Source organism: Notolepis coatsorum (genome assembly GCF_963971535.1).
Source record: "Notolepis coatsorum genome assembly, chromosome: 13".
In the NCBI taxonomy this organism is placed as follows: domain Eukaryota; kingdom Metazoa; phylum Chordata; class Actinopteri; order Aulopiformes; family Paralepididae; genus Notolepis; species Notolepis coatsorum.
In genome coordinates, this window is record NC_140177.1 from 59,921,479 (window position 1) to 59,949,039 (window position 27,561).

At 42.3% G+C, this 27,561-nt stretch overlaps 1 protein-coding gene across 1 annotated transcript in view; it reads right to left on the reverse strand.

Moving 5' to 3' along the window:
- The window catches only part of kmt2cb (lysine (K)-specific methyltransferase 2Cb), a gene marked incomplete at its 5' end in the record, with an annotated part of 190,869 nt that overhangs the window by 61,142 nt on the left and 102,166 nt on the right, over positions 1–27,561 (reverse strand). The window contains 19 exons of the mRNA XM_084326982.1: positions 609–809; positions 4,132–4,205; positions 4,436–4,671; positions 8,241–8,382; positions 10,144–10,287; positions 10,942–10,974; positions 11,092–11,226; positions 12,972–13,019; positions 13,335–13,427; positions 14,263–14,452; positions 17,967–18,100; positions 19,524–19,649; positions 20,038–20,157; positions 21,044–21,256; positions 22,205–22,273; positions 22,448–22,554; positions 24,694–24,858; positions 25,069–25,250; positions 26,458–26,562. Of these exons, the coding sequence (XP_084183108.1) occupies positions 609–809; positions 4,132–4,205; positions 4,436–4,671; positions 8,241–8,382; positions 10,144–10,287; positions 10,942–10,974; positions 11,092–11,226; positions 12,972–13,019; positions 13,335–13,427; positions 14,263–14,452; positions 17,967–18,100; positions 19,524–19,649; positions 20,038–20,157; positions 21,044–21,256; positions 22,205–22,273; positions 22,448–22,554; positions 24,694–24,858; positions 25,069–25,250; positions 26,458–26,562 (2,517 nt within the window). The remainder of the gene's footprint in view (positions 1–608; positions 810–4,131; positions 4,206–4,435; positions 4,672–8,240; positions 8,383–10,143; positions 10,288–10,941; positions 10,975–11,091; positions 11,227–12,971; positions 13,020–13,334; positions 13,428–14,262; positions 14,453–17,966; positions 18,101–19,523; positions 19,650–20,037; positions 20,158–21,043; positions 21,257–22,204; positions 22,274–22,447; positions 22,555–24,693; positions 24,859–25,068; positions 25,251–26,457; positions 26,563–27,561) is intronic.

Sequence of the window (27,561 nt, forward strand, 5' to 3'; positions counted from 1 at the left end):
TCTGTCTCATATCATAAGCAGGAAAACTGGACAGAGAATGTGGAGGATGGTGCGGGGTCTTTTCTTAGGGGGCCTTTCTAAACTACCTCTCCCTTGTCTTAACATAAGCTGACCTGGCTCTGAATGCCCTGACTTAACTGTTTACACCAGGATTTCCCAACCTTGATGTTGGAACCCCAAATGGGGTCGCCTAATATGAAAATGGGGTCCCGGGAAAAATGCCTAATCAAATTAAAATGACTGTAATGTCATATTGGAAGAAGAAAATTAAATAACTACTGCTTTTCCAACTGCAAAGAAGCCATGGTGAAAGCCATGCAGCCATACTAACCTATTGTCAGGAGTGAAATATTATTTACGTCCCCAGTACAATGTGTATTCAGTGCAATGTGAACACACAATCTTCCAAGCGAGTTATTATTATTAATTATTATTATTATTATTATTATTATTATTATTATTATTATTATTATTATTATTATTATTATTATTATTATTATTATTATTATTATTATTATTATTTATTCTTTTAATGCTGGGCTCACGGAAATTCAAAATGGAGTCACCCGCCAAAAAAAGGTTGGGCACTACTGCATATACACCCTTACCTGTCTAAACTTCCACTCTTGTTCATGCTCTGACTCTTTGGGTTTCAAAGGATCCTTAAAGAGAATTTCAGTGTCTATCGGTATGTTGGGGTCAAACACCTCAGGGGGCAGCTGCAGCTGGGGCGGGTGCCTCTTGACCGTCTCGTTGGACATCTGGACTTTGTTGATGCGCAGGGCCGCCCGGTTGTCCCTCGCCTTTTGCTACAGAACAAAAATCAATCATAGACACAAAGACAATACAGACGTAGACACATATAGGAAGTAAATCATAAGCAAACACACACACATACACACACACCATGTAGACAAATAAAGAGGAAGACAAAATAATGTAGTTGGTGTCAAAGTAACCTTGAAGGATGAAGGCTATGGTAAGGTGCCGTCTGTTGGGGTGGCAATACACCGGTTGACCTTCTGGGCAACATGATAGGGCAATGTACTTGCATCAAGGGAGACGGGGGTGAAAATATAACATAAATATAACAGAATTAATCTGGGAAACAAGAGGTTGTGGTACAATCGGTACAAACGCGTCGAGACATTTGCTTGTCCAACATTGCCCAGAAGGTTGTGTATCAGCACCATACCACTGCACCCCAGCTACTGGCTTTGTTGACAGTCATTAGTTTCTGTGAAATATATTGTCTGAGCCTTTTTTTGTTTTATAATTAACTTTTAGTTATGATGGATTATGAAAGTTCTAAAAAGCCTATTTTCCATCTTCAAGTCAAACCTGTTAACACAATGGAGGCCAAACCCGAGATAAGTCGGGTTAACCTGTTAAGCTTTAAGGTCCCCCTATAGGGGGACCCTGCTTTTCTTTATCATAAATCGATCAATAGAGACCGTATTAGATCCCCAATTATCATATCATGGGGTATCATTGGAAAGCCACACTCATTGGCTACAACCCTGTGTAAAGATTTTCGAGATCGCCAAATGATTGACGGAGCTAGAGCCCCGGGAGTCGGGGGTGGTAATGTGTACTTTTGCGTACTTTGGGGCACGCCTCACATATCGGCATGTAACTCGAGAACCGCTGAACGGATTTTGTCACCTGAAAGGGCAATCGACAGGCAACAAATAGGGCTTTAATTCTACATATATATTGTATTATAAGAAATGCACACCCAAGCCACTAGAGGTCGGCAAAGAATCGTCCACATGTGGGCCCTTGGATGTTAAGAGGTTAATGTTTTTGAATTTTCTTTTTTGTAGCCAAGAGTAAAGACCATAACCCTATCAAAAACAGTAGTCAAAGTGTATATTTTCATTTTTACCGATGTTTTATACGATTTATCGGAAATACGAATTTATCGGAAAATGCTAATTATTGTAGAAAACGCAAGGAAATTACTAAATCCAGATTCAACCCTGCCATTGGAAAGAAGAGCATTTTCCCTATCCATAGATGTATGATTTGGCCATAATAAGGTCAAGGTCAAGTTCAAGGTCAAATATGAATTTATAATTAAAATCGATCATCATTCATTATTACATGGCGTTTTAACATTCGCCAAAATGCTTGATTGTGATTGGTCAATAGCGCTCGGTTGCCCCTGACAGCGGTCAGTTATTTCTCGATAACGGACCGCTGCTATGGGCAACGCGCAATAATGACCACTGATACGGGTAACACAGCGCTATTGACCAATCACAATCAAGCATTTTGGTCGCAGACAGTCACGAAAGCTAAGCTCAGCATATGCACAGCTGCACTCATCAGGTAATCAGACCACACACCTGCCGGCTGCCGGCGATGACAGAGGAGCCACAGAACAACTGCGTTTGCATTTGATCTCGTCTTGTCGATGGTGTAAAATGAATTAGGTATATTGTTAGTAAGTTAGCCATGTAATAAGCGGGATAATGTATAGCTATACTCGGTCATTGTCGCAAAATAATTTACCTTCACTGCGTTTAGAAAACCTCTGCGCGGCGCCTCTGTGTTCTAAACTCCGTGTCGGTCAATTATTTTGCGACAATGACCTCGTAGCTATACATTATCCCTTACTTACTGTATCTACAAATCCTTCTGTTTAATCATCTTCCCTTTATTCATTTGCTTAGATTTTTTTTTACACATGATCTCAATAAGGTGGTGAATGAGCTCAGTGAGCATTTTCTCATACCCGATAAAAATTTCTCGTCAAAGATGCAAAAATCATAAATCATAATTTATATTCTCCTTTTCTTCATTACAATTTACTCAGCCTAGTAACAGACACAATATTTCTGACACTGGAAATACATACCCCCAGGTCCCTAGATGTTCCTAGATACCAAGAATATGCTAATTGACCTTGCAGAAGTAAAGCAATCGTCCATATACTTAGGCATGTACCTTTAGGCGAAATATTCCTACAGCTTACTCGCCAGCGGTTGGGCACCAGACCCGAGATTTCTCGGGTTTTGGTCGTTATTTCTTTTATTCGATATTTCCCTTCATTATCCGGGCATGGCGAGCGCTTATAACGCATGGATTTATAAGAATCAAACACTCCCGATTCATGTTCTTTGGTGGATTATGTTATGGACACGATCGACATCAATACTTGAATGGCGATCAGATAATTGGAATATTCTTTTTGGGGTACATCCTAGTCAAGGTAAGGGCTATATGGTATCAATCTTGCGTTGATCCAATAATTCCTTCATTGCGATCAGAGGGTATGTGTGTAATGTACTGTGTAACGTATTCCGTTGGTGACGATCAAAGCATAAAAAAACGACCCCCCCCACCCTTTCATGCATTCATGATGAAACATAATACCGATAATATAGAGTTGATTTCGAAATAGTAGCGTATACAGGCGAGAAACGGCTATATACGGAAATATAGCGTAGTTTTCTGGGATTAGACAGGTTTACTCTAGAACTATACTCATATTCACCACGGTATAAAACAGAATGTATGGATGAAAAAAATCTTTCTTTTTCACAAATTGAACGATAGATACTCGATGTCAAATGGGCAATATTATTATATCCATAGCTGTAATATATAATATAGTTTTAGCCCTGCAAACACCGCCACGTATTCCTATACTTTAAAGCGCTGGCCTTTCAACAGTAACAGTAAACAGCGCCCTCTGGCGCTGAATGAGTTAAGAACATAATGTAAATATGAAGTTAACATTACAATGTAGCGTTAAAAGGACTGCTAATTCAGGATAGTATTTTCCCCGCATATTTTAATCAAGAATAAGACTTTAAAACATGGCCCCAGACAGATAAAATTACTTCTTGTGAACTTAATTACAGAGACCACAGTGAGCTTCCAGCCCAGAACAGTGCTTCCTCTGTTAATTAGTTCATCTGTAAATGGCCGGATTTCAAATTGCATTGGCAAGAGGCAAGAGGCCTGGGACTCCATACAGGAGTCTGGCTTCTGCATAATAATGGAGCAACGGTGAAAACACAGTGTGATCTTTGATGTTTGTCACATTTCAGAGTATTTAAGGCTGGGAGGCAACGGGAGAAATTATCAAGCAGTTCACTCAAGTAAGATTAATGATCTTACCACATATGGGGCCCTGTCTTGTGAACTCGCTTTCCTCCACAGTTTCGCAATTTGCTTGACTCTTGTCGACCAGTCTGTTGAAAGGAAAAGAGGAAAGAGGAATTGTCATGCGAATAAAGCAGCCTTTCCTGGTTTCTAGAGGGGCAGAGTCGAGGATTTACTTGGAATAGTACAGTGAAATGCAGTACTTAGGACATATTCACACATGAACAACACATACAGTACTGTAAACATTCAATTAAATTAAATGAAACATCAGATTGTCTTGCTCCCATGGAAATCCATTTTAGAACCATGAATCTACCTGGGAACTCCTCCTTGAGGTTGGGAAAGTTGACATTGGTATAGAGGACAGGCGCCACTGTGGCCAGTTCTCCCAGAGTCTCCTCCTTCTCCCACTTGAGAGTACTCCTCTGGGCGTTGGACATGGCTTCAGTCTCCCCTTCAGGCAGTGATCCAGGAGGCGTGGGCCCGGAGCCGTGGGCAGGGGAGGACCACGGACTCATCGACTCTCTAGACATCTGATTGAACTTCCTATCCCTGCAAAAATATCAAAGACAGTTTGTAGTGTTCTCATGATGCGTAATGCCTGCCCTAACAATGCAGAACAATGCCATAAGCACAGCTCAATGGTCAGTTTTTATTTAATGACTGTTATTTGATTTAACTGATCATCTGTTATTTGATTTACAAGCACCTGCTGTTCACCTGATGTCTCCGACAACAATGTAATGGAACACTATGGATGAGTACTGACAAGTGTAAATTGCAATATATTAATGGATTCATTCAAACCTTTATTATAATAAACATATTTTAAATAAATTAAGGTTACACTCATTTGCAATGCCATTAAGATTAGTCATATTAACACTTTAATCGCCATGGGTTAAATTCTTAATATACCATCCTCCGCCAGCTCTATTTGTCTATGGAGAAGTTCCCCTTCTTTGCAGGGCTATAACTTTTTTAATTCTATTGCTACATTGCCATTATTATGGCCCATTCAATGTCCTATATGTATTGTTCAGGGTGTAGCAACGTTAAACTTTTTCATTCACATATTCATACTAAAATATGGTCTAAAGTATAAGTATGTTTTTATCGTTTTCTGCAGCTTTCTTCAGAACGTGATTTATAGCCCTAAATGCATTATATTGATGATCAAATACAGTTTGGTAGGAATCTGTGCGAGATAAAAAGTTTCAACTGGACGTACTTCTAGAAGTTTCTACGCATCATCTGATGTTGACCGGATGAGCGGGGGATCGTTTATAATTCCGTGGGCAGCGTTAGATGATTCATCCAGAGTGGGTCATATGTTCATCAGATCAGTTAGTATAGAATACGTTAGAAAATAACGCTGAATCTTACCGTGGCTTCCTCGCGCCGCTGGCAGATGAGTGTGGAACAGATTTGTTCTATTATGGGATGTAGAAATGCCCGATCCATTTCCAGGTTGTATAATAGTATATACCGGTACGTCCAAATAACGTTGTTTATTGAGTTAGGGCGAGCGATCTATTATCCAGTGTTTCAAGATGGAGTCGCGGGAGCTATAGCGAGTGGCCGGACCACATTTGGATGAGTACTACCGGTTCAAAGGTTAATATCCGGTTGGCGATATGCCGATCGGCCACCAGATGGCGCTCTTGAACCGCTAGAGAGTTGAGAGGAGATCAGCACTGTGTCTCAGGGCTCCGGAAAGGAAATATGATTTCGATGACAGATTTTTGAAATATTGACATCAAAGACGAGTTACGGCGTCTTCGGCAGAATGAGCATGGCTCGGAATGACGTGAAAACTCGTTTTCGGCGACCATAGTGTTAAAATGGGTAAAAGTAAAAACAAAATAAAGGAAAAGAAAATCAGTCTAGATAATTAAACATTGAACAAATAGGACAAAAACAGAGATGATGATAAAAAAATTTAAAATAAGAAGATTTAAAGTAGTTACAAACTGAAGCAGGAAGATTTGTACCGTAATTCCTCTAATAGTAACCGGGTCTCAAATACAAGCCGGGTCTCTATTAATGGCCGGGTGCGCTCTTGAGCTAAGCAATTATAAGCCGGCCTCCTAATACAAGCCGGGTTACTAATATACTGAGCTGCATACTGAGCTAGTTACTTGATTTCACTTTGAAAACGTTGAAATGACCAGTGACCACCTGTAATTGCACTGTTTACTATTTCATACAGTACTTGGTTTCAATAAATGAACCCAGTACATTTTACTGGGTTCAAACTTACACAAAATGTTGATTTATTCATTATGATCCGTTTGAAAATTTGAAATATAGGCCTCCCTCTTATACAGGCCTCCTCCTAATACAAGCCTGGTACCCGCTACAGTTGAAACAAATACAAGCCGGGGTTACTATTAGAGGAATTACGGTAATCATGTTTTAAAACTGTCCATAGGATAGTGGGGTATGGATTATTAGTGTGAGTTGAAGATCATTCCAAGAAGCTGGAACATTAACTAAAGTCATCACGTCACTGTGTAACGTGTGAACGCACATTGGTGATCAAGTTCAATGGGATCGCCATCTCCTCCTTTATTATGATGATGTCATTTAAACAAGTTATTGCCTTGGATGTTAGAATCCTTGGTCATTTGTTGCATTGTTAACTAGCTAACATTTGATATATCTTTGTAATATATAATATTATTGGTTCATGTACATTTCCTCAGTCAGCTTGTACATTTAGAATTTTAATACAGGCTTCAATAGAACTGGCACCAAGCAGAGAACCCTGGTATTTTTTATTTTTTTATTGATATTTTTCCCCCTCCTTTTTCCTCCGATTTTCTCCCATCCCAATGTTAGTCGTTATGCCAATTCCCAATCCCCTTCCTGGTCGCTGCGCACTTACCCCCCACAGTCGGTCTGGGAGAGTGGAGGCTACCACGTGCTTCCTCCGACACACGTCCAGCCAATCAACCGCTTCTTTTCACCTGGCAGCGCGGATTCTCACTGAGAGGGCGTAGCGTGTGGAAGGATCACACTATCCCACTTAGATCCTATCCGCGCTTAGTAGGTGCCCCGACCGAACTGTAGGAGTCGCTGTTTACAACGACCCGGACCCACCCCGCCAGCTTCTCCCACCCTCTAATACTGCCAATTGTATTAGTGTGAACGGCGAGCCAAGCTGATGACAACCCCGGAGCTGTGAGCTGGATTCAAACAGGCGAATCCAGCCGCTCCGGGGTTGGTGACGAACGCAATCTCCGTTACGCCACCTGACCGCCCAGAACCCTGGTATTCTGACGTGATGACCCTTCCTTCTGTTATAGTTTCCTTGCACTGCAAGAGGAAATAAATGTGGGTCCAAGCTGTTCCATAGCAACGCAATTCAACCGAAACAATTTGTACAACATTTTTTTTTTGATCCACTTTTTTCTCCCATTTCTATATTTTCTCCCATCCCAATTTCGTATCATCCAATTCAACCCTCCCCTGTCACGAACGCTGTTTCTTGCCTCCCACAAGCCGGCTGCAATGTGGACTAAGTCATACATAGCACAAGTCCCCTCCGGTACTTGAGGTAACAGCAGTCGCATCTTTTCACCTGCGCAGCTCGATCTCTCAGTGGCGAGGAGTAACGCGTGGGAGGCTCACGCTGCCCCCGACACTTCCTGATTCTACTGCGCAGGCGCACCAACCGACCTGTAGGAGTCACTGTCCACAACGCCCGATCCCCACCCATCAGTTTCCCACCCCCTAATACGGCCAATGTGTATTAGTATGAACGACCAGCTAAACTGAAAGCAATGTGGAGCGCTGGGCTCGAACAGGCGAGCCCAGCGTCTCCGCATTCGTGGCGAGCGCCTTGCCCACTACGCCACGTAGCCGCCAACAATTTGTACAAACATTTAACCTTCTTAAAAACTTAGCTTACATAGACAAAGGTTCAAAAGGCAGATTTTACAATCTAGAAACATTGTAATATAAGGTGGTAATTTAACAGCACTGGCCTTAAAGATGAACAGATACCAATGTTGATTTAGAGCGGAATGATAGACCATGTCTAGATAGACCATGTCTCATAACCCTAGGCCGATAGAAGATGTGTATAAATATGAGAATATGAGCTGGTGACTTACCTTGGATTGTCAGTGAAAGGCATACGGTGGAGGGGGGAGAAGTTTTCTGGGATGCAGGGTCCTGCTCCTGGGTTCGTTGGGAAGCGTTGGTTTGGCCCCAGCATACCATTGATCATGGGCATCCTTGGAAACATGGGATTTCCTGCCGAAAAAACAAACGGATAATGTAGAATTGATTGAAGTGTGATCATAAACACTTGAAAACAGACAACAACATTTAATTTAATTTCATTTCAAACCTTTATTTCAACTCGGAAGACAGAGGTTACCCTCATTTACAGCGACGACAAGCTTACAAAACAAGACATAGTTTATCAGCAATATCATGCATATAGGCACAATAAATAAGAATAAACAATGAAAAATGTACAGGACAGTTACAAGTCGACACGGCAAAAGAAGGAAGGACCTTCCGCTTCAGAGTCAGTTGGAGGGCATTCCAGGTGTTGGAAGCATCAAAAAGGAAAAAGCAGCAGTTTTTCCTAGTTCAGAGCAAACTCAGGAACCCTTAGAACCAACCAGTAATTTGAACGTGTAGAATAGGTTCCAAGAACAGTGTTGTGATGTAAGAGGGAAGTTTACCAATAAGGGCTTTCAAAATGAACAAATACCTATGATAGTTACACCTTTCAACCGACTCAAGTGTTGGGTATCATATCTGTCACCAGTAATACATCCGAGGGCAGAATGATGGACCAAGTCCAGCGGTTTAAGAGTTGAAGCCGCAGCATGCCTATAAATCACAGGATCAGATATCCGCAGTATCACTGTTGACTTGTTACCCTCTTTTCTTGATCCTCCAATCCCAACTGTTGCTTAGCAAAAATAAAAAGACGGGTTTGAAATAATTAAATTGGTGCCGATCTGGCCCCCCAAGTATTTGTATTTGGGTTGGCAAATGAAGCTGTCGCTATCGGGGGTTGAGCTCAATGCACTTTCAATTCAATCAACTGAAAATGTTAACAATAATTTAAGCCGTTTACTCGATGATGATGGAACATTCCTTCTCAATTACTTGGCAATAGGTTAGATCAGGGGTTCTCAAACTTTTTTATACCATGACCCCATTTTATTTATTATTTTCGTGACCCCACACGTGTATCGCATAATTTCAACATGGAATTAAGGAATATCAAAATAAAAGCAGTAAAGCACACGTTGTTGGACTTGATCATGCATATTTATTAGAAAATTGTATTACAGCACTATGTTATCAATACACATTTATAAAACAAGGCATATTTAGCGAAAATATGTTGCCAGAACATAAAAAAAAGAAAAAGTATTGATTTAAATTTTTTTACCCCACTGTCACCTACCCATGACCCCACTTTGGGTCGCGACCCATAGTTTGAGAACCGCTGGGTTAGATAATACAACCTTTTCATGCCACAGGACCAGGACATAGCCAATAAACGCTTCCAAAGATATTTGATGTTTTGCAAAACATGTCTAGCGGCGTGTGGGCATTCCACTCGGTTTTAGAGGGTTAATGAGATGCACTTTTGCAAAATACAAAACTTTTATAGAGAGGACGAAAAATGGCACTGTGGCAATACTTTCATGTCAATGAGGGTAATACTAAAACTGCAAACACCTCATAGTATAGTAGTTTTACAACAGGCCACTACTAGTCAGCAGGAGTCAAAGAAAATCAAGAAGTCCTCGGATATATCAGTCGATCCACTTAATAAAGTGCTTGGCACTCGCATCAGTACACTTCTAGATCAGATGCTAATAGGCATAGTCATTGATACTGATAGTAAGTAAACTTTGTATAACACTTTTCTTAAACAGAACGTTAAAAAGGGCTTCACATAAACAAAAAAACAAGAGGCAAGAACAGTAAAAAATAAACAAATAAAAAAGACACATACAAAAATCTAAACAGAGGGCACTGTACCTGCATTGGGGTGGGGCATACTGGTGCCTGGTGTGGAGGAGAGGGGCCCATGGCCCTGGGAGTGAGGCAACTGTGGTGGTGGCTGGCTGGTGCTGGGGCTCAGTACGGCAGAAAAGAGATCCTCCACGTCCTTACCTTCCAGCTCTGGAAGAGAGAGACAATGAAGTAAGGCTGAGAGAGAGAGAGAGAAAGAGAGAGAGAGAGAGAGAGAGACAATGAAGTAAAGCTAAGAGAGACAATGAAGTAAGGCTGAGAAGGAGGGCTGTCCTCGACTAAAGAGAGAGAGAGACAATGAAGTAGGGCTGGGAGGTAGGGCTGTCCTCTACTAAAGAAAGTCTTCATTAACTCAGTTGGTTGATTTCAAAGACAATCTAAGTTTTCCACATGCAATCATGTAATAGGATCTCTTTAAATCTAGTGCTTGCCGGAGAATGAGCTTATACTGTATACTGGAACTAACTAAATTCAGCCTGAAAGAAAACCATAGAAATCAACTAACAAAGTTAATCAATTATGAGGACTGTATGACAGCCCTACATACAGTCTTTCAAGGTATACTGATATTGTACGAATCCACAGAACAGTAAGCTGTTTTACAATACAGTCATCAATTAAATGTATCATTGTAATTTTTAATCGTGTATAAAGTTTTTCATATCGCAGTATTTAATTGTAATACAAAATGTATTGTGAAACATTAATAACTGCAATATTATCATATCAAGAGCATTCCATCTTCATGTGGGCCAGTGTTGGATCAGAACTCACAATGGTGAGAGAAAAGCTTAAATACCATACCTGGAATTTTGTAGAGTTTGCTGAGAATGGATTCTATAACACAGAAAGAAAGACAAAGCGAGAGAATGTCATTATCCAACTAGTAAATCAACTAGTATGTGATCAAAAAGACACTTCAAGATGGATATGAATCTCTAGTCTTGCACTGACCATCAGTGACCATCTTGTCCAGTTCCGGGCTGAGGATCCCGTCAAGGGGTTCCTCTTGCAGGGAGCGAGGCGTCCGTCGGCCAGACAGGGACACGGCTGGGGAGCAGTCTGTCAGGGGCCCGATGTCCAGGCCAGCTGTATAAACACGCACACAAGAGGAAAAAAATCTAAATAAAATCACAACACAAAGGTGATGAAACATCGACGACACAAGAGCACAGGCGCAAAAACAGACATAAAGTGAGAACATGTTCATTATCCAAACATCCTGTGGAATGTAATTATAACCGCAGAGTCTAAATCACAGCTCCTATGGGCTTCCTGTGCCGTGTAATACGAGTGCTCTGGGAACAATGAAGAGGCAGACAGAGCATATTAATTCTCAGCTAAGACACAAATCGCACAAATGTAGAGGAAAAAAACCGCTTTGCCACCCAAATCAAATCTGCGTTTCTTACCAACACACTGTTACTCTCTGTATAATGAGGACTCAAAACATGCAACCTTCAGCAATTTTATAATCATTAATTCAGCTAATAAGAAGCGAAACCCATTTGAATAGCCTGGGTAACTGCTCTGCAAGCAGATTAAATGAAGATGATTGCAATGAAGCAAGCTTAGCAAAATCCTACACGATGGCCATCGATGGAACCTACGGTACTTCAGTTCCCTTCAAATTCTAATCATCTTCCCATTATCTTCTCCACTTAAACAAAACATCTATCTACCGACACATCAGGGTTCCAAATTAGCAAGGGCTTGGGGCCAAAAATGCCCATGATAGATACTTTAGATTCTTCTTAAAGAAAAAAAATTATTCACGCTGCAAAAATAACATTTAATTATCAAACATAGAAAAAAATGTAAATACTACAATTAATTTAATTGATTGAAAATATGTGGTTTATATCCTGTGTGACCAAACGCTGACAAGTCCCTCCAACCATCTGAACATCACCTACATAATATTGAGGAAGGCCGATAAATAACGTGCAAGATGGAGCTGTTTCTCAATGTAACAGGGGGAAAAGAACGATTCCTGAAATTACAACATTTCAATGCACAAGTCCCCTCCGGTACTTGAGGTAACAGCAGTCGCATCTTTTCACCTGCGCAGCTCGATCTCTCAGTGGCGAGGAGTAACGCGTGGGAGGCTCACGCTGCCCCCGAAAATGCCCACAAAAACAAATTAAGGGGAGGTCGTTTCAAGCCCTATCGACACCTAGATAGTTGCAACCATTGTGAGTCGTCAAGGCTTGGAGTGGGGCAAAAACACACCAGCCTACGGTGCATTTAAACTTGCACAAACTCGTGGTTACAAAGAACCAAGGACACATATTGCCCTCGGAGAAAACATGGAGCTTTTCTCCATCCAATCGCAGCGCTGAGAGATGAAGGCCTTCGCTGTCATCAGAAATTGGAAGGCCGCTCGCCAAGGCCTCTTGTTCCTCAAATTGCTTGCTACTAAATTACTCATTTGAGTTTGAAAGGGAGTCTGTCCTTGACGGTCTATATTCTGTACCATCTCCCAGGCCTTCCTCGGCAGGCGGGTCTTCAGACTCATTGTGAACGTGTGACACAGGAGAGCCCAGTTTAGGGAAAGGAAAATGACACAGCATAGCAATCTGAGTGCATATTGTGCAGTGGGGGGGGGGGGGGGGGGGGGGGGTAGGTAAGCACCAAGCGTTCTGAAATGCGTATTAATAATAAGCTGAAATGTATTAGTGGGGAGGAGAGGGTGAAAGTGCACGTGTGCAAAGATTAGTAGGAAGCGGCATACACATGCACACTCCAACGCACGCACACACACACACCACAAACTGTACATGGAGAAGGAAATGCACTAATAGCTAGGGATGAGTAGGCCATGGCACCCTTACCAAAAGGAGGAGGGGAGCTGTCAACCTGGAAGGGGCAAAAATCAAGACCTACAAGAACCCAAAACCAGATAAAAATGAGTGAAATAATAGTGGAGACAGAACAGGCTTGAGACAGTGCAAAACTAAAGAGATAAAAATAAAACAAAAGATGAAAACAAAAGTAAACATTGCGAAAGTGACATTCGAAAATACAAAATGTGTGGTGGTGAAAGGTAGAGAAATTAGCTATTTTCATAGAAAATTTACCCCGCCCCCCTACCGCCCCCCGGAGAAACCATTTTAGAAAAAAAAACAGAGCAAGAGGAGGTGTCAAGACTATAAATCTCTTGCCACTGTGAACCGTCTGCAAGATATATGACGCACCAGAGTCACTGCTTGGCTTCCCCAGCATTCCCAAGATGTCTGCCTCAGAGTTCAAAACATCACACAGATCAACTAATGGTTCCTCAGAGGTCTCTGTAGATGGGGGGAAAGAAAAAGATGAAGCCATAAAAAAAAGAGAAAAATCATAATCAATGGTAATGACAAATGGGGACACAATGACACTGGGATCTGATGTCGTCCTGTTCGGAAAAGCCATGCAAATGTTCACGTGTGTTTGTGTCTGCGTGTGTAGTTTAGAGCTGAGTAAAGAAGGGGGGTTTTATCCGACTTCCAAAATACCCAGTTTCGGGAATGTTAAATAATCTGCCTTTGTTATGTTACCAGTTTAGTTCACATTGAAAATGTCATCTTTGTCCCTGCAGCTCACAAATCATAAAGACTGTTAATTTTTCCTGCATGCTAAAATCATGTTGGCCTGATTGTTGAGGTTTCATTAGCTGTTCCCTCCGCATTTAAAAAGGCAGTGCCTTTAGCATATTTCCAAGAGTCTCTTGTTGCTGGAAAAGGCACCTGTTGATTGTATCATTGTCCAACACACAGTCAAGACCTAAACCAAAATAAATGAATACAAATTAAAAACTGATGATTTCATGTCCTTTTTGTACCCATCGACAGGCTTTCTGCTTGGAGTGGATGTGTCAATCTATTCCATGAGGTGTCCTCCTTGTCAGCTGTTAAGACCCATTAAACTGCCACTCACAAAACTTGAGCTGTACGCCTGCTGTCAGAAACACTAGAAAGCAAACGAGAAAAAAAGGGAAAAAGCCCAACTCTGCAGCAGAACACCTCTATCCCACCACAGCATTGCGGTGATGCAGTAAAAGTGTGTGTGTGTGTGTATGTGTGTGTAGGTGTGTCTGTGTATGTGTGTGTGTAGGTGTGTGTGTGTGTGTGTGTGTGTACATACCTCCCACAGGTCTGATGGGGAGGGGAGTGGCTGACGCGCTGAGCAGTGGGTCTGACGTGGGGTCCAGGAAGTTCGTGGAAGGGTGCTTCCTGTCGGCTTGGCCTTGCCCCTCCTCCAGTAAGCCCGACTCCACGCCCTGCTGCCTGCTCTGCTTGCTCTTGTCCAACAGGTCCTTCCCAAAGAACGCCTCCTGGACACGACACGACACACACAACACGGGTCATCTCTCTGTATTGACACCGTTCTTTAGGAAATGTCAACCATGTCTTTCTCAACACCCCCCCGGAGACCTCTCTTAGGAGGCACGGGCGCCTTGTCAGGCACAGGAAGTTATTCAGACGCACAGAAAGGGCCCGTGAGAATTGACCCAAGTGACAAGGAGGAGCATTGAGATGAACACGCGTGTGTGTCAGTAGCCCCCCGTGTGTATCTACAAGACGTCTACCCTCTCCAGGCCAGACACGTGACTGCAACTCCCCGCTGTGCTGAGGCATTAAAAGCCTAACACATTGCTGTTTAAATAATTAATCAAATGTGCTTCTCTGTGTTGGACCCTTTAGGTTAGACTGAACAACCCCCCCTCCTCCACCCCCTCCCCCTCCTGCTGTTGCTGCTGTGGGATACAGACCAGCGCTGACAGCTGCCCGTGTGGCTTAATGCACCTCACAAATCTCTATGTTCTGGCCAACGTAAGGTGACATTGAGATGCGGGTTGCGGTCTGGGAGCCTTGGAAGTCGTCTCTGGTTTAGCTTTTGTACATCAATACACAACCCGGACAGGAACCATTTGGATAAGATGATCAGAGCCGAGTACCCTGTGCGGAGAGTTCCTTGAGGCTATCCCCTCTTTTAAGAAAGCACACAGAAGGGGCTCCGTGCTCCAGAGGTCTATCTTTAAGTGGTTGCCAGGCAGTGTTCTCCGCATGCTCAATCTCCCCATGGGTAGGGCGGGCAGTGTTCTCCGCATGCTCCTCCTCCCCATGGGTAGGGTGGGCCACTTTTTTATGCAGATTGGACATGACATGACCATGTCTATCAGTGCATATGAATGGGTACCTTGCATAATTATGAAACAGAAATAGACATTTAGGTTAATGACTTTTCATATAAAATATTGATTAACTGGTATGCAGCAAACTATAATAAGGTGTTTTTAATAATACTAGTCCTTAAAACTAGTCCAGTTTTCTTGCAGGTCCCTTTACATCGCCAATCCAGAATTGTATTCGACACATAAAATGTGGGGAATATTCGCATACATTATTTCTTGAATAGTTTTTATATTAGAATATATTAGGGATGGGCATCGGTTTTTGAATATGCAAATAGTCGTTAAATTCTAACAAATGTAATAGTTTATGCAAATATATATTTTTTTTTACCAGCATCTACACTGTGTAGTGTATTGAGAGGGGACCCTATTAACTGTTACACCACTGAATGGCATGCTGGGTACAGTTCGCTTGCTAACCAGGTAGCATAACCAATAGCCTCCAGCTGCAACCGCGGAGCAAGCCCCTCACTAGACGCTGTGGCAGTGTGGCAGCCACAGAGAGCGTAAGTTTCTCTTAAGGGTTAGGTAACGGGAGCGCGCGTGCACGTGGCGTCATTAGCGTGCGGGCAACCAGTTTTGATATCAGCAACGCAACACTGGTTAGGTTTAGGCCCTCATCTAAGAGAGGTTAAGGTTAGAGTGACAGTCAGGGCTGGTAATCCTTCCTGTAACAAAGCAACATAGGCCCTCAACCATAGAGGTTAGGGTTAGGGTTGGGGAAGTATTTTACTGTATTGTACCCATTCTGCAATCTGTTAATAAAGTTTTCAATCAATCAATTCCTGGCCGCGACCCTCTCTCCAACCGCACGTCTCAACCGAGCTTGGTCAAGGGGGAGGGGCTAGGCCCAATGTGGAGTGACGCTAGCGCTAACTTCCGTACTCTCCGCCAATCAGCGCGTGCCTGCCACAGCGTCTAGTGAGGGGCTTGCTCCGCGATTGCAGCTGGAGGCTACTCAGCATAACAACTGGGAGAACAGAAAAGAAAGATGAAGAAAGAGAGACTGGAGATGGTACATTGTAGCAACGTTTTGCACATTTGCCATGTTGTTTCACTAAGTTCACACATTTCAAGCATCAGTGATGTAACTTTCAGAATGAATGCTTTTATTCATGGAAATAACGTTAGCATGCTGTGACTCGCAAATGTAGCTGTTAGCAATGACAGCAGCCAGCTACAGTAGCTTGCTTGTTTGATTATGTCATGTTCGCTATTAAGTAAAAACAAAATCATATGTTGTCCAATTAGTATTTTAATAGTTTCCAGTGACTATGGATTAGTAATTTTGTGAGTTTTGACCATCCCTAGAATATATGTCTTGGTTTTACCCCAGTGTTTACAAACATTACCAAACATTAAACAACCCTTCTATAGACACAATACAGCAAATTAAATAAAAAAAACTCATATTTACCAGTTGTCTAAAGTTGATACTTGTACCAAGAGCTCAGTCCATTAACTAGACTCGAGAATGAAAACATTCTCTACAGTTCCTATTTTTAGTTTTTGGTGGTGGAGCTACCCATTTTGACTACTACCACAAAGTATATAATGGATCATGTCATACAACATCTAGAAAAACAGACTCCTCTCTATAACAATCACAAATGCTTGTATTGTACAGTATGTATTTTATAGACTGTCTGCATTTTCTTTAATATGTATTTCTGTGTATTATACGTTTAATATATATATATTTCTCAATGTTTTATATACATAAATATATTTAAACAGGGTAGTCACGTTAATACCTACATCTCTTTTTCAAGTGGGTCCTGGCCAAGAACGCAGCACACATAGTTTCACACAATATAACAAAAGTTAAAACAGTCATAAATAAAAGCAGATGTTTTCTTGGCATAATATGAACTGCAAGGGCATAATTTTGTTTTCAATGGTGGAGGGGACACATTTGGGGGCGTGGTCAGTGGCGGAGGATGACTGTTGTAGTTGTAAGGTTGCAGGGGAGGGGGATAGATAAAAAAAATAATAATAATAGTCAGTTGTGCAAGTCAATTTTGGTGAGTTGTTTCTATACAATTCACTTATGACAAGTCATAACGCCGCGCGAGTCTCGGAACGTGAGAGAGAGAGAGAGAGAGAGAGAGAGAGAGAGAGAGAGAGAGGAGAGATATCACGCTATTTATTATCTACAATGTATAAAACAACAGCCTAGAGGCTTTTAAATACAACGAGGTCATATACAGATATTTCACAGACACCGAGCAATGCTGTTGCATTTCATGGCAATCACACAGACCATCGTTCACAGTTTCACACCAAACTTTGAGGGGAGGGGTGCTATGTATTTGAGCACACCCGACGACATGGCTGTTGTTATGCAAAGACAGCTGTGGTTGGTACTTAGCGCGTGTACACAAAAATGCGACTCGTCCCTCGCTGGGTGCTCACCTGGCTACTTTTCTTTGCATGACAATGGCTCAGGTCGTCAGAGACCTGAGCTCAGAGATGGAACAAGCAGCCGTTTTCCGTGTGGTCCTATAGTGCCGCGTCGCGTCGCCGTTTATTATCGTGTAACATTGTTTTGGACAGTAAAAAAGTGCAGGGGACATGCCTTCTGAAAACATGCAGGGGACATGTTCCCCCCCCCATAATTACACCCCTGGCTGTAGGTGTTCAGATGACATACCTGCAGGTAGGTAGGAAAGGCTTCCTCCAGCTTCGTCTTCTTCTTCCTGTAGCGTTTCTTAATCTTCTCTGGGACCTCTGGTCCTGGGGGCGTCTCGTCTACTGGTGTATCAGGATGTGGCTCCGTCCAGCCTGCTGTAAGTGGGTCGACGTTTCATCAGACTTTTCTCATCAAGCTATTCCTCTAGGAAACTACTAACTAAATAGCCAAATTAAAAGCAAGGCAACACCAAGAAACTAAATATAAATCGTATTTAGTAGAACCTAGCAGCGCTGCACGGATATTTACATTTTAGGATTTGCTGCGCCAAAATAACGTCATCAATCGTAGGCCTATATTTCTTTTCTATTAATAGGCAGAACAACAGAGAAACCTCCCGACTCTTTTCAGTTTTCAAGAATGTTGCCTATGATTGATGATGTAATTTTGACAGTGAATCCTGAAATCCAGGAAACCAGAAGTATTTGCAGTGTTGCCATTTCCAGTCTATACAGTACTGGGAAAGGAGGAGGAGGGGGGGGGGGAGATACCAGAATACAACAGAAAATGTATAATGATGGACCTATAGTCTGAAATAAATAGATTCTTATGTACCGGTATGTGTGTTTAGTTTACGAGTCAGGACACAGGTCTCAATGGGTCTGGGTGGATCGTGGGAAGTAACGGATTGGTACAGGTACAGTATTGCATGGTTTTGGAACAGGGCGGTGGAGGATTTCCAAAGTCGGCCCCAGTGTAGGTCAGTGTAGGTCTCTGACTGTGAGTGAGTGAGTGAGTGAGTGAGTGAGTGAGTGAGTGAGTGAGTGAGTGAGTGAGTGAGTGAGTGACGTTGCCGGTCTATGAGGTGTATTGCATCTAAAGATTAAGATGTAAACATGTGCATTTCCACAGCATATTTCAAATCAGAATAAACTTTGGAATCTCTATTCAGATCTTTTAATTTTTTTATCCACAGGATGTGCGCAATACTACAGTAATTGCATTCTTGAACCCGGCAGTACAGGGTTAAGGCAAATTGAAAGGGTTACTGGACAAATGCAACACGTCGGAACAAAATTCGGGAATTATAAACTTACATTACAGGATGTTTTGACAAGGTGGTTTAGAATTTAAGGTTACAACTATAGTTGTAATTGTTTTAAAGGTGCTATAGATAGCATTCAGCCAGTAGATGTCACACTAGAACACCAGTATGTAATGTATCCTATATCCGGTGCATTCCATGTGGGGAAATGGGAAGTAGGGAAATACATGCCTGCAACATGTAAACAACATTCATTTTGGACCTGCAATATTTTTTTTAATTATGAATAATCTTTATAAATGATTACTCCACATACAAATATTATCTATAGCACATTTAAGTCACTCTGGCTAAAAGAATCTGCTAATCACTTAAAATGTATATGTAATGATAACCCTCCTGAAGTAATCGACTGTGTCGTCTGATGGAACGATTTCACACATTGGAGGTTTTCTAGGTGTTACACCAATTAGAGAGATCCCTGTGGAACTTATGTATCTGTGGGTAAAAAATAACAGAATTAGTGTGCTAACCCTCTTCCTTTCCTGTAGGGTTCTCTGACACTGAGCCGGAGGAATCCTTCCTGCAGAGCGACCGCTTGGCCTTTCCTGGGCCTTGTCCAGGCCGGCTCCTCTGGCGCACCATGAACCCTCCGATGCCTGAGAAAAGGGACAGGCTGTTTATTTAACCATCGACCAATCAATACCGCTCAAAGTTCAATTCAAGGTCAACTAACATCGAACCACAGAACAGACTCGCAATCAATTAGTTTAAATACATTAAAAAAATTAACATGACTAAACCTTTCAAACAGCAACACCATTTAGAGTTAGATTCAGATACGGGTGAAATTATTGAAGATATTATTGAATAGTGAGTCTAGGCTTCCTGCATAGGATGAAAGCACCCCTCAGAGACACTAGATAGAGCCCTCTGTTCGTCAGAGAGGCACTGTGAAGGCTGTGTTTGGCTGCAGCTAGCGCGCTGGGCACGTACTGCACCATTTTACGCTCCAGAGGAGCTGTCTCCTCCAATCAGGTGCCCTACCCGGCCGGTACGGCTTCCTCTTCCTCTTCTTGCTGCCGTCGGCTCCCTTGGAGTCGTCCTCCGCTGGCTCTCGCTCCAGGCTCGAGTCAGACTTGGCCTCGCAGTCCAGGAGCTCCGCCTCTGTGAGAGGAGAGGCAGAGTATTGATGATGAGACGGCCCCATGGTACAGAACCCCCTCCCTGAACTGCAGAGTTTTGGTCAATTCCATTTCAGCTCGCCCCCCAGCTCTAGGACATTAGCCCGATTAAAATGCAGTTTGTGAATTCCAAAAAATGCTGTAGTTTCCAATGTGGGTTCTTAACCAATTTTCTGTAGATTTACTTCTCAAATATCGAAATATCAGTTACCTCATTTCTACTAGTCTCCTAGTCCTTACGTGGAGTCCTTTCAGACTGAGAAGTACTATTGACGTTTTAGGAGATCAATATTAAAAAAAAAATCAACGAAGAGCTTAAAAACTAGAATTTCCAGCAGAGCCCCACTTTTAGACTTTTAATGACGATGCAACCTCAGCCTGCTGTGCTCTTGGCTCAAAAATGGGAATAACCCCCCCTCCACAAACATCAATATATATGGCTCCCTAAAGTTCTGGCGCCTTCATGCCCCCCTATCAGCATTATTCTGGAGGGGACTCCATCAACCCGGCCCCAGATGAAAGCAGTAGCCTTAACCCTTTCACTACCACAATACCAAATGGTTAACCCTTTCACCGCGACAACACAGAAGGTTAACCCTTTCACTACCACACTACCAAATGGTTAACCCTTTCACCGCGACAACACAGAAGGTTAACCCTTTCACTACCACACTACCAAATGGTTAACCCTTTCACTGCGACAGTACAGAAGGATAACCCTTTCACTGCCACACGACAAAGGGTTAACCCACTCACTACCACACTACAGACGGTTAAACGTGGTAGAGAAAGGTTAACCTTCTGTAGTGTGGTAGTGAAAGGGTTTTAAACTAGTTCCTAAGTAAGTTGATGTGAAGAAGACAAGGCACCTCTGGTGTCCTCCGTGTCCTCGTCGCGGGAGAGCTCCGACAGGGGATCCACGGGCGCCTGGAGCACCGCCACGCTGTTCTGGTTGATGATCTTTAACTTGAGCTTGGGCTTGGGCTTCCTGCGCCGCGCCGCCGTGGCAGACAGGCTCTGGAGCTGACACAGCCCCGACTCTGTCAAACACACGCCGTCCTGGGTGTAGGTCCTCGCCAGGTCTGGAGAACAAGCAAACACAAACAGGTTAGTGGGGGACCTTTGTGTCTGCTGCAGGGTGAATAGACCCCACTATCATAGACCCCAATATAATGACAACATTGAAGTGAGAAAATAGATATATCTTTTTTTTTATCATCGATTGAGTGTCTTATATGTCGACTTATATTTTTGGAATTCACAAACTGCTTATCTCTGTACGTACACTTGACGTGACTGTAAATGAGGGAAACCTCAGTTGCCTTTAATGGTTTACAGTTTATAATAAAGGTTTTGTAGCGCTTCTTAGAGGACGTTTCGATATTTTTTGATATGCATATACATTTTTATTTCTATTTTAACTAGGGATGCTTGATATTGGCTTTTTTACCGATACCGATATACCGATATTGTCCAAGTCTTAATTTCCGATACCGATATCAACAGATACCGGTATATGCAGGGTTTCCCCCCCCAAAAAACAGAATAATTTCAGGTAATTAACATTACATATGTCTTGTTGTGGAATTAACCTAACATTATGCATACTTTTGACAATAAATAAAATCAGAATTTGTTCTTACTTGCTTGCCTGGGTAAAAAAAGGTTATAGAAATGTTAAAAAAAATATATATATATATATATATATATTTGAAAACAGATACCGATATTTTGCGATATCACATTTTAATGCCAATATCGGTAGGCCGATAATATTGGACATCCCTAATTTTAACCTTTCTTGTTGCACTGCACTAGCCTGGGATGAACACAATTTGTATGTATGGAAGTACACAAGCAAATGACAATAAACCAAATCTTGAGTTTAGCTTATATGCAATGTACTGGGAATGAAAGGGTTCGGGGGGAGAAAATAATAACTAATGTCTGCACTGGTAAAAAGAAAAAAAGAAAAACCCATCTTGGTTTATCCGTGTATTTATCCATCTGGTTTGAGACGGTGGACTTACCGATTTCTTTAGACTTTGTGACGATCTGAGTCATGACTGCAGATTCAATGGAGTCTTTGGCCTTGGCCGCTGCAGCAGCACAGGGAACACAAAAACAGGGGCGGGAAAAAAAACTGTAAGGTAAAATATGATAGTAGGGTTTTATCCACTCTGCAGTACACACAAAACGTCCCTGTGTAAAAAGCAGCTATTGTGAGTCAAATATAATGGCCAAGTTTTGCGAATCGATGATGTGCGCCTCACCCTTAGTGGTCTTAAAAGCTCGACACATTGTGCAGTCGAAGCTAGTGTCTGCAGCTTTCTCTACGTCCTCCTCCGAATGGAGGCCCTGGCAAGAGGCGTGCAGCCACCTGGGGAGGAGAAGGGAGAAGGTTCAGCTACTGAGACATGAGACATGCATGAGACGTTCTCACATTAATATTCCAGATATTATCCTGGTTAAAGTCTTACACAGGATAAGGTGTGTTTATATGCATTGCATTTTCATATCCCCGATATGCCCATATACATAATCATGAGTAAAAAGAATATTGCCAGCATTGCCATGGAAACTTAACAGTTATACAGTTTATATGCGGATATCCCAGGGATCATATTTAGTAGGGCTGGGTATCACCACTGATTTCCCAAAACGATTAGATTCCGATTCACAAGGTCCCGAATCGAATCGATTTCCGATTAAATTTGATTCAATGCTATACAATTTAAATGGTTCAAGGAACCCTCTAACATGTTGCATAGGGAAGTGTAGTGGTTACGTCATTGTTGTTTCCGGCCGGTCCACCTCGCTTGTAATTGCAATGTATTTCCAATGGACACATTTCTAAATCATCTCGTTTAAAACAAATAAAGCATGAACATTGGCATGGTGTACATTTCTGTGTGTATTCATCCACAATCTATAGCTCAACATGAAATAATTCATCGTAAAATAATTACGTATCATTTTATTTTAACCAAAAATGCTTAAACAATAATGTTAGTGATAGAAGGGAACTCATTTTGTGCAAAAATGGAAAGCTTGCCAATGTTCATGAGGCAGAATTATTACAATAGCCGATAATACATTTTCCCAATGATAAATCCCTATACAGGTGGACCACGCAGGAAACTAAAGTGATAGGGATGCCCCGATCGATCGGCCAGCGATCGGTATCGGCCGATATTCAGTATAAATATGAGATCGGTGAATTCCGATAATGCTTTATTTTCGCAGATCGCGAAAACAATCGAAGACACGTGCGAAAAACATGATCCAATTCTCAGGGGAGTTCTCACTCGCTGACTTCTCTCTCAGGCACACAGCTGCTGCTGCTGCAGCGCACTGCCCCTCCCCCTCCCCCTCCCAGACCCGTCATGTCAACAAGCTCCGGCAATAGTCTAGTGCATGAGAACTCCGTGAGCTAACGTTAGCTACCTAGCTAACGTTACTGTTTAAACAAAATGACCCAGTCAACTATTCACTTTTAGTTTAATACATGAGACATTGTCTAACATTATCTAGCTGGCTAGCTACTGATAGCTCCTGATATCAACAAATGCTCCGGCAATAGTCGAGTGCATGAGACCTCCGTTAGCTAGGTAGCTAACGTTAGCTCACGTTAGCTCACTGTTTAAACGAAATGACCCAGTAAACTAAATAGTTCACTTTAGTTTAATACATGAGGCGTTGTCTAACGTTATCTAGCCGGCTAGCAGTAGCTACAGATAGCTCCTGATATCAAGGTCTTATAACATAATTGACATTATTCGTTTTTGCAGCTGTTGGCTAATTAGCCATCATGCTTCATAACTGAACACTGCGAACATCTTATACGTTTCAGACCCTGTTAGTCAAGTTGAACTATCGCTCTGACTGGGGACGCTGAGGGCATGCTGAATGTGATTTGACCAAAGCAGAGTATACACACAGACAGTGGAGCGGTTTCCAGATAGCGAGCATTTTGACTTGTTGTGTGGTGGCGATGTCTCGCAGATAATACAACTACAAGTATAATTATATAATTTATATATTTTATAAAAAAATAAATAATAATAATAAGTAATAATTACATATTTAAATTTTTTTTTTTATAAAACCAAAAACGTTCGGTATCGGCCGATATGGCTCATAGACGATCGGTGATCGGTATCGGTGGCATCCCTTGTTAAAAATATCAATGTTTACATTAAGAATTTACTCTCAAGCAGTTACATGAATGTACTTTTTATTGAGAAAAAAAAGGGTATTAAATGTTTAATTTGTTTAACCCAGCCCTAATATTTCGGTTACTTTTGGTTGGGATATGAGTTTACCTGGCTGTTGTAAACAGGATATGACGTTTATACGCGTATCCAGACTAATAACATAATATTAATGCATAGAAATGCACCTAAAGACACATGGGGGAAAAAATAAGAAATCTAAGCCCATGTTAAGAGAAAGTGGAGAGCGCGAGCTGTTCTGTGAATATGCAGGAATGTTGGGACTCATTAGAAGCGGCTCACACCTGTCACATTGCCGGCACTGCACGATGATGGAGCCCTCGCTGTAGTCCAGCATGCAGATGGGGCATGTTGCCAAGCTGGCACAGGGGGCGCACTGGGTGTAATTATTCTGCCACTCACACCTCAGACCAGGGGAGGTGGCTCCACACTGAGTACAAGACACACACCTACAGGGGAAGGAGAGGACAGAAGGTCATGTTCTACTGAAACCAGCAGGCTTATTCATAGGATACAGCTCCATGACAAACACTGAAACAGGGAAAACGGTGCTGAATTTAAATGAAATAAATATACCTAAGTCGGTTGATGTCACACAAGTCTGACGCTGAGGGGAGTTTGAGAGTTTGAGAAAACGGTTAAGCAGCAGTTATACCCACCATTTGCACTTCCAGCTGTCCTTGGGGACATTCTGCAGCGGTGGGTCAAGGCAGTAGGTGTGGTAGCTGATGTCACAGTCATCACACAGGAGCAGGCGCCCGGGGTCTGTGGCCTGGCCGCAGGCCTCACACACTGTACACTCCAGACAGCGCCAGCCTTTGCTCAACACCACCTTGGTGATCTGGGGATAACAACCCCAAAATTAAATGTAGCAAGTGTACATTGATATTCTCTATATTTCTACACATTTCCTATAAATTCCGGTGCACTTGTGTATTCAAGTATTTGCTGAATATACTATAATGTCTGCCAAGTACATTTTGACATGTAACATGAATTTAACTAAGGGGTGTGCATCTCACCCTCTGAGACTGATTTGGATGCGCCTCTTGATACGCGACGCACAATGCGATGCATCTAGGTACGTTTTAATCAACACAATTCGATTCAGCCCGTCTCAATGAAATACGATGTGCTGCTCTGCCCCCAACCACAATGCGCTACAGAGGGCCGTGCGGACAGCCCAGAGCATCAGTGGAGCTTCCCTCCATCCAGGATATATACAGTACAACAGACAGTGTGCCAGTAAAGCCTGCAGGATTATCATAGACCCCAACCACAATGCTTGTTTCAGCTGATGCCGTCTGGCAAACGGTACCACAGCCTCGAGGCCCGGACCAGCAGATTTGGGGATTTTTCTCTCTCCCAGGCAGTCAGATTCATGAACAAATAACCCAAAGGCCTGCTACCTGTCTGCCCACAACCACACAAAGACACGAGAACAATCAAACACACGCACATATCTACTGCACACACACGGCACCCCTGGATCCACACCATTATCACTGCACTATGTTTGTATATTCATACAGTATTATATACTATGTCATATCCTTAATGCTACATTTAACGCTATGCTTATGCTGCTACATTGTGGTGCCTCTGCTGCCTAATTTTTACTGCATTCTGTTTTATTTGATGCCTTATTTTTTTATTCTAACTAATTGCTGCTGTATGGTCAAGGAACCAAAACTAAAAGAACTGTACAAATATAGAGAAGTGACAGTGAAGTGACAGTAAAGAATCGGATAGGATGCCATTCAATTCAATAAAACATTCCCATCTTAATATGGGGAGAACCACCACAGGACACAGGCAAGCAGGCAGAGACAGTAGAGTGAAAATGATCAGCAAAGGGAAAAAAGAGATACACGTGTCATATATCCAAAGAGATTAATTAAACAAACATCTATTTTACAACAATTTCTGATTCAAACATCAGTTTGAATCTGTGAATCGTCACACCTCACCCTAACTATTTAGGAGCAGTGGGCAGCCACAGCCCTGCGCCTGGAGAAGCGATGTGCGTGTAAACCCCAGAAGCTTACCTTTATGCCGACACAGAAAGGATGGTAGCACTGGCCGCACTGAGCACAAGCCAGCAGACGGCCTTCTGCACCGAGCCCGAAACTCCCACACACCACGCACATGTCCTGAAAGATGAAGTAGGACAACATCAGATCACACAAAAAAAAACACGCTGATTTCCAACCATATCTCTATTGTATTCGTCATAGTACTGTATATTAGGGGTGTAAAGGTACACGTATCCGTACCGAACCAAACCGTTTCAGTGTGTACCGTAACGTACCGAACGGCTGTGTAGTGTACCGAACGAATACAACGGTATGTTAACCACTAACGACAGCCCACCGGGCGCTGTTTTTTTCACAATATCATATAATTATAATTATTTCTTTATTTTTTTACAAGTTGATTATTTTCAATATAGAATATTCGTTGACAGCCCTACAAATACAATTAGTTACTGCACACTACATCACCCCTGAGTGGAACATGGAAAGCCAAACTTTCCCCCACTGTACCGAAAACCCGTACCGAACCGTGACTTCAAAACCGAGGTACGTACCGTACCGTGGTTTTTGTGTACCGTTACACCCCTACTGTATATGACATGCTTAATGATACGCGTCTAGACTCATTAGTACTATGGGTATCTCTGAGGTGGGCTTTATTCACTAACCCAAATGTCACACCTGATGATGGTGGAGCCACATGCTGGGCAGCAGCATCAAAGCTACCCTAGTTTAGCACAAATGAATGGAAGCTAGCCTAGCTGTTGGCCAAAAACACCTCTCCTTTCTCACTCACCTATTCGTTTCTATTCCGTTCCGTTCTAGCCCGTTCCGAGATCTAATGCGAACTTCCCCCCTCCCTCTCCCCCCTCTAGTTTGTGTACACACTGCAGTCTTGGTTCGCTTCGGGTTCTGTTTACGGTTTGCCTTTTGAGCGTTTACGCTTGCCATAGGCGATGATGTCACGTTCGAAAATGTAAACAGGAAGTGTCTTAACATGACTGATGCTGATATAAAATGAACAAATAAGCAATAAATATGAAGTTATATTTGAACCTCTGTTGTCAAGCCTTGTCAATATAACCCACCCCATTTTATCACGAATGGATGGTGTTG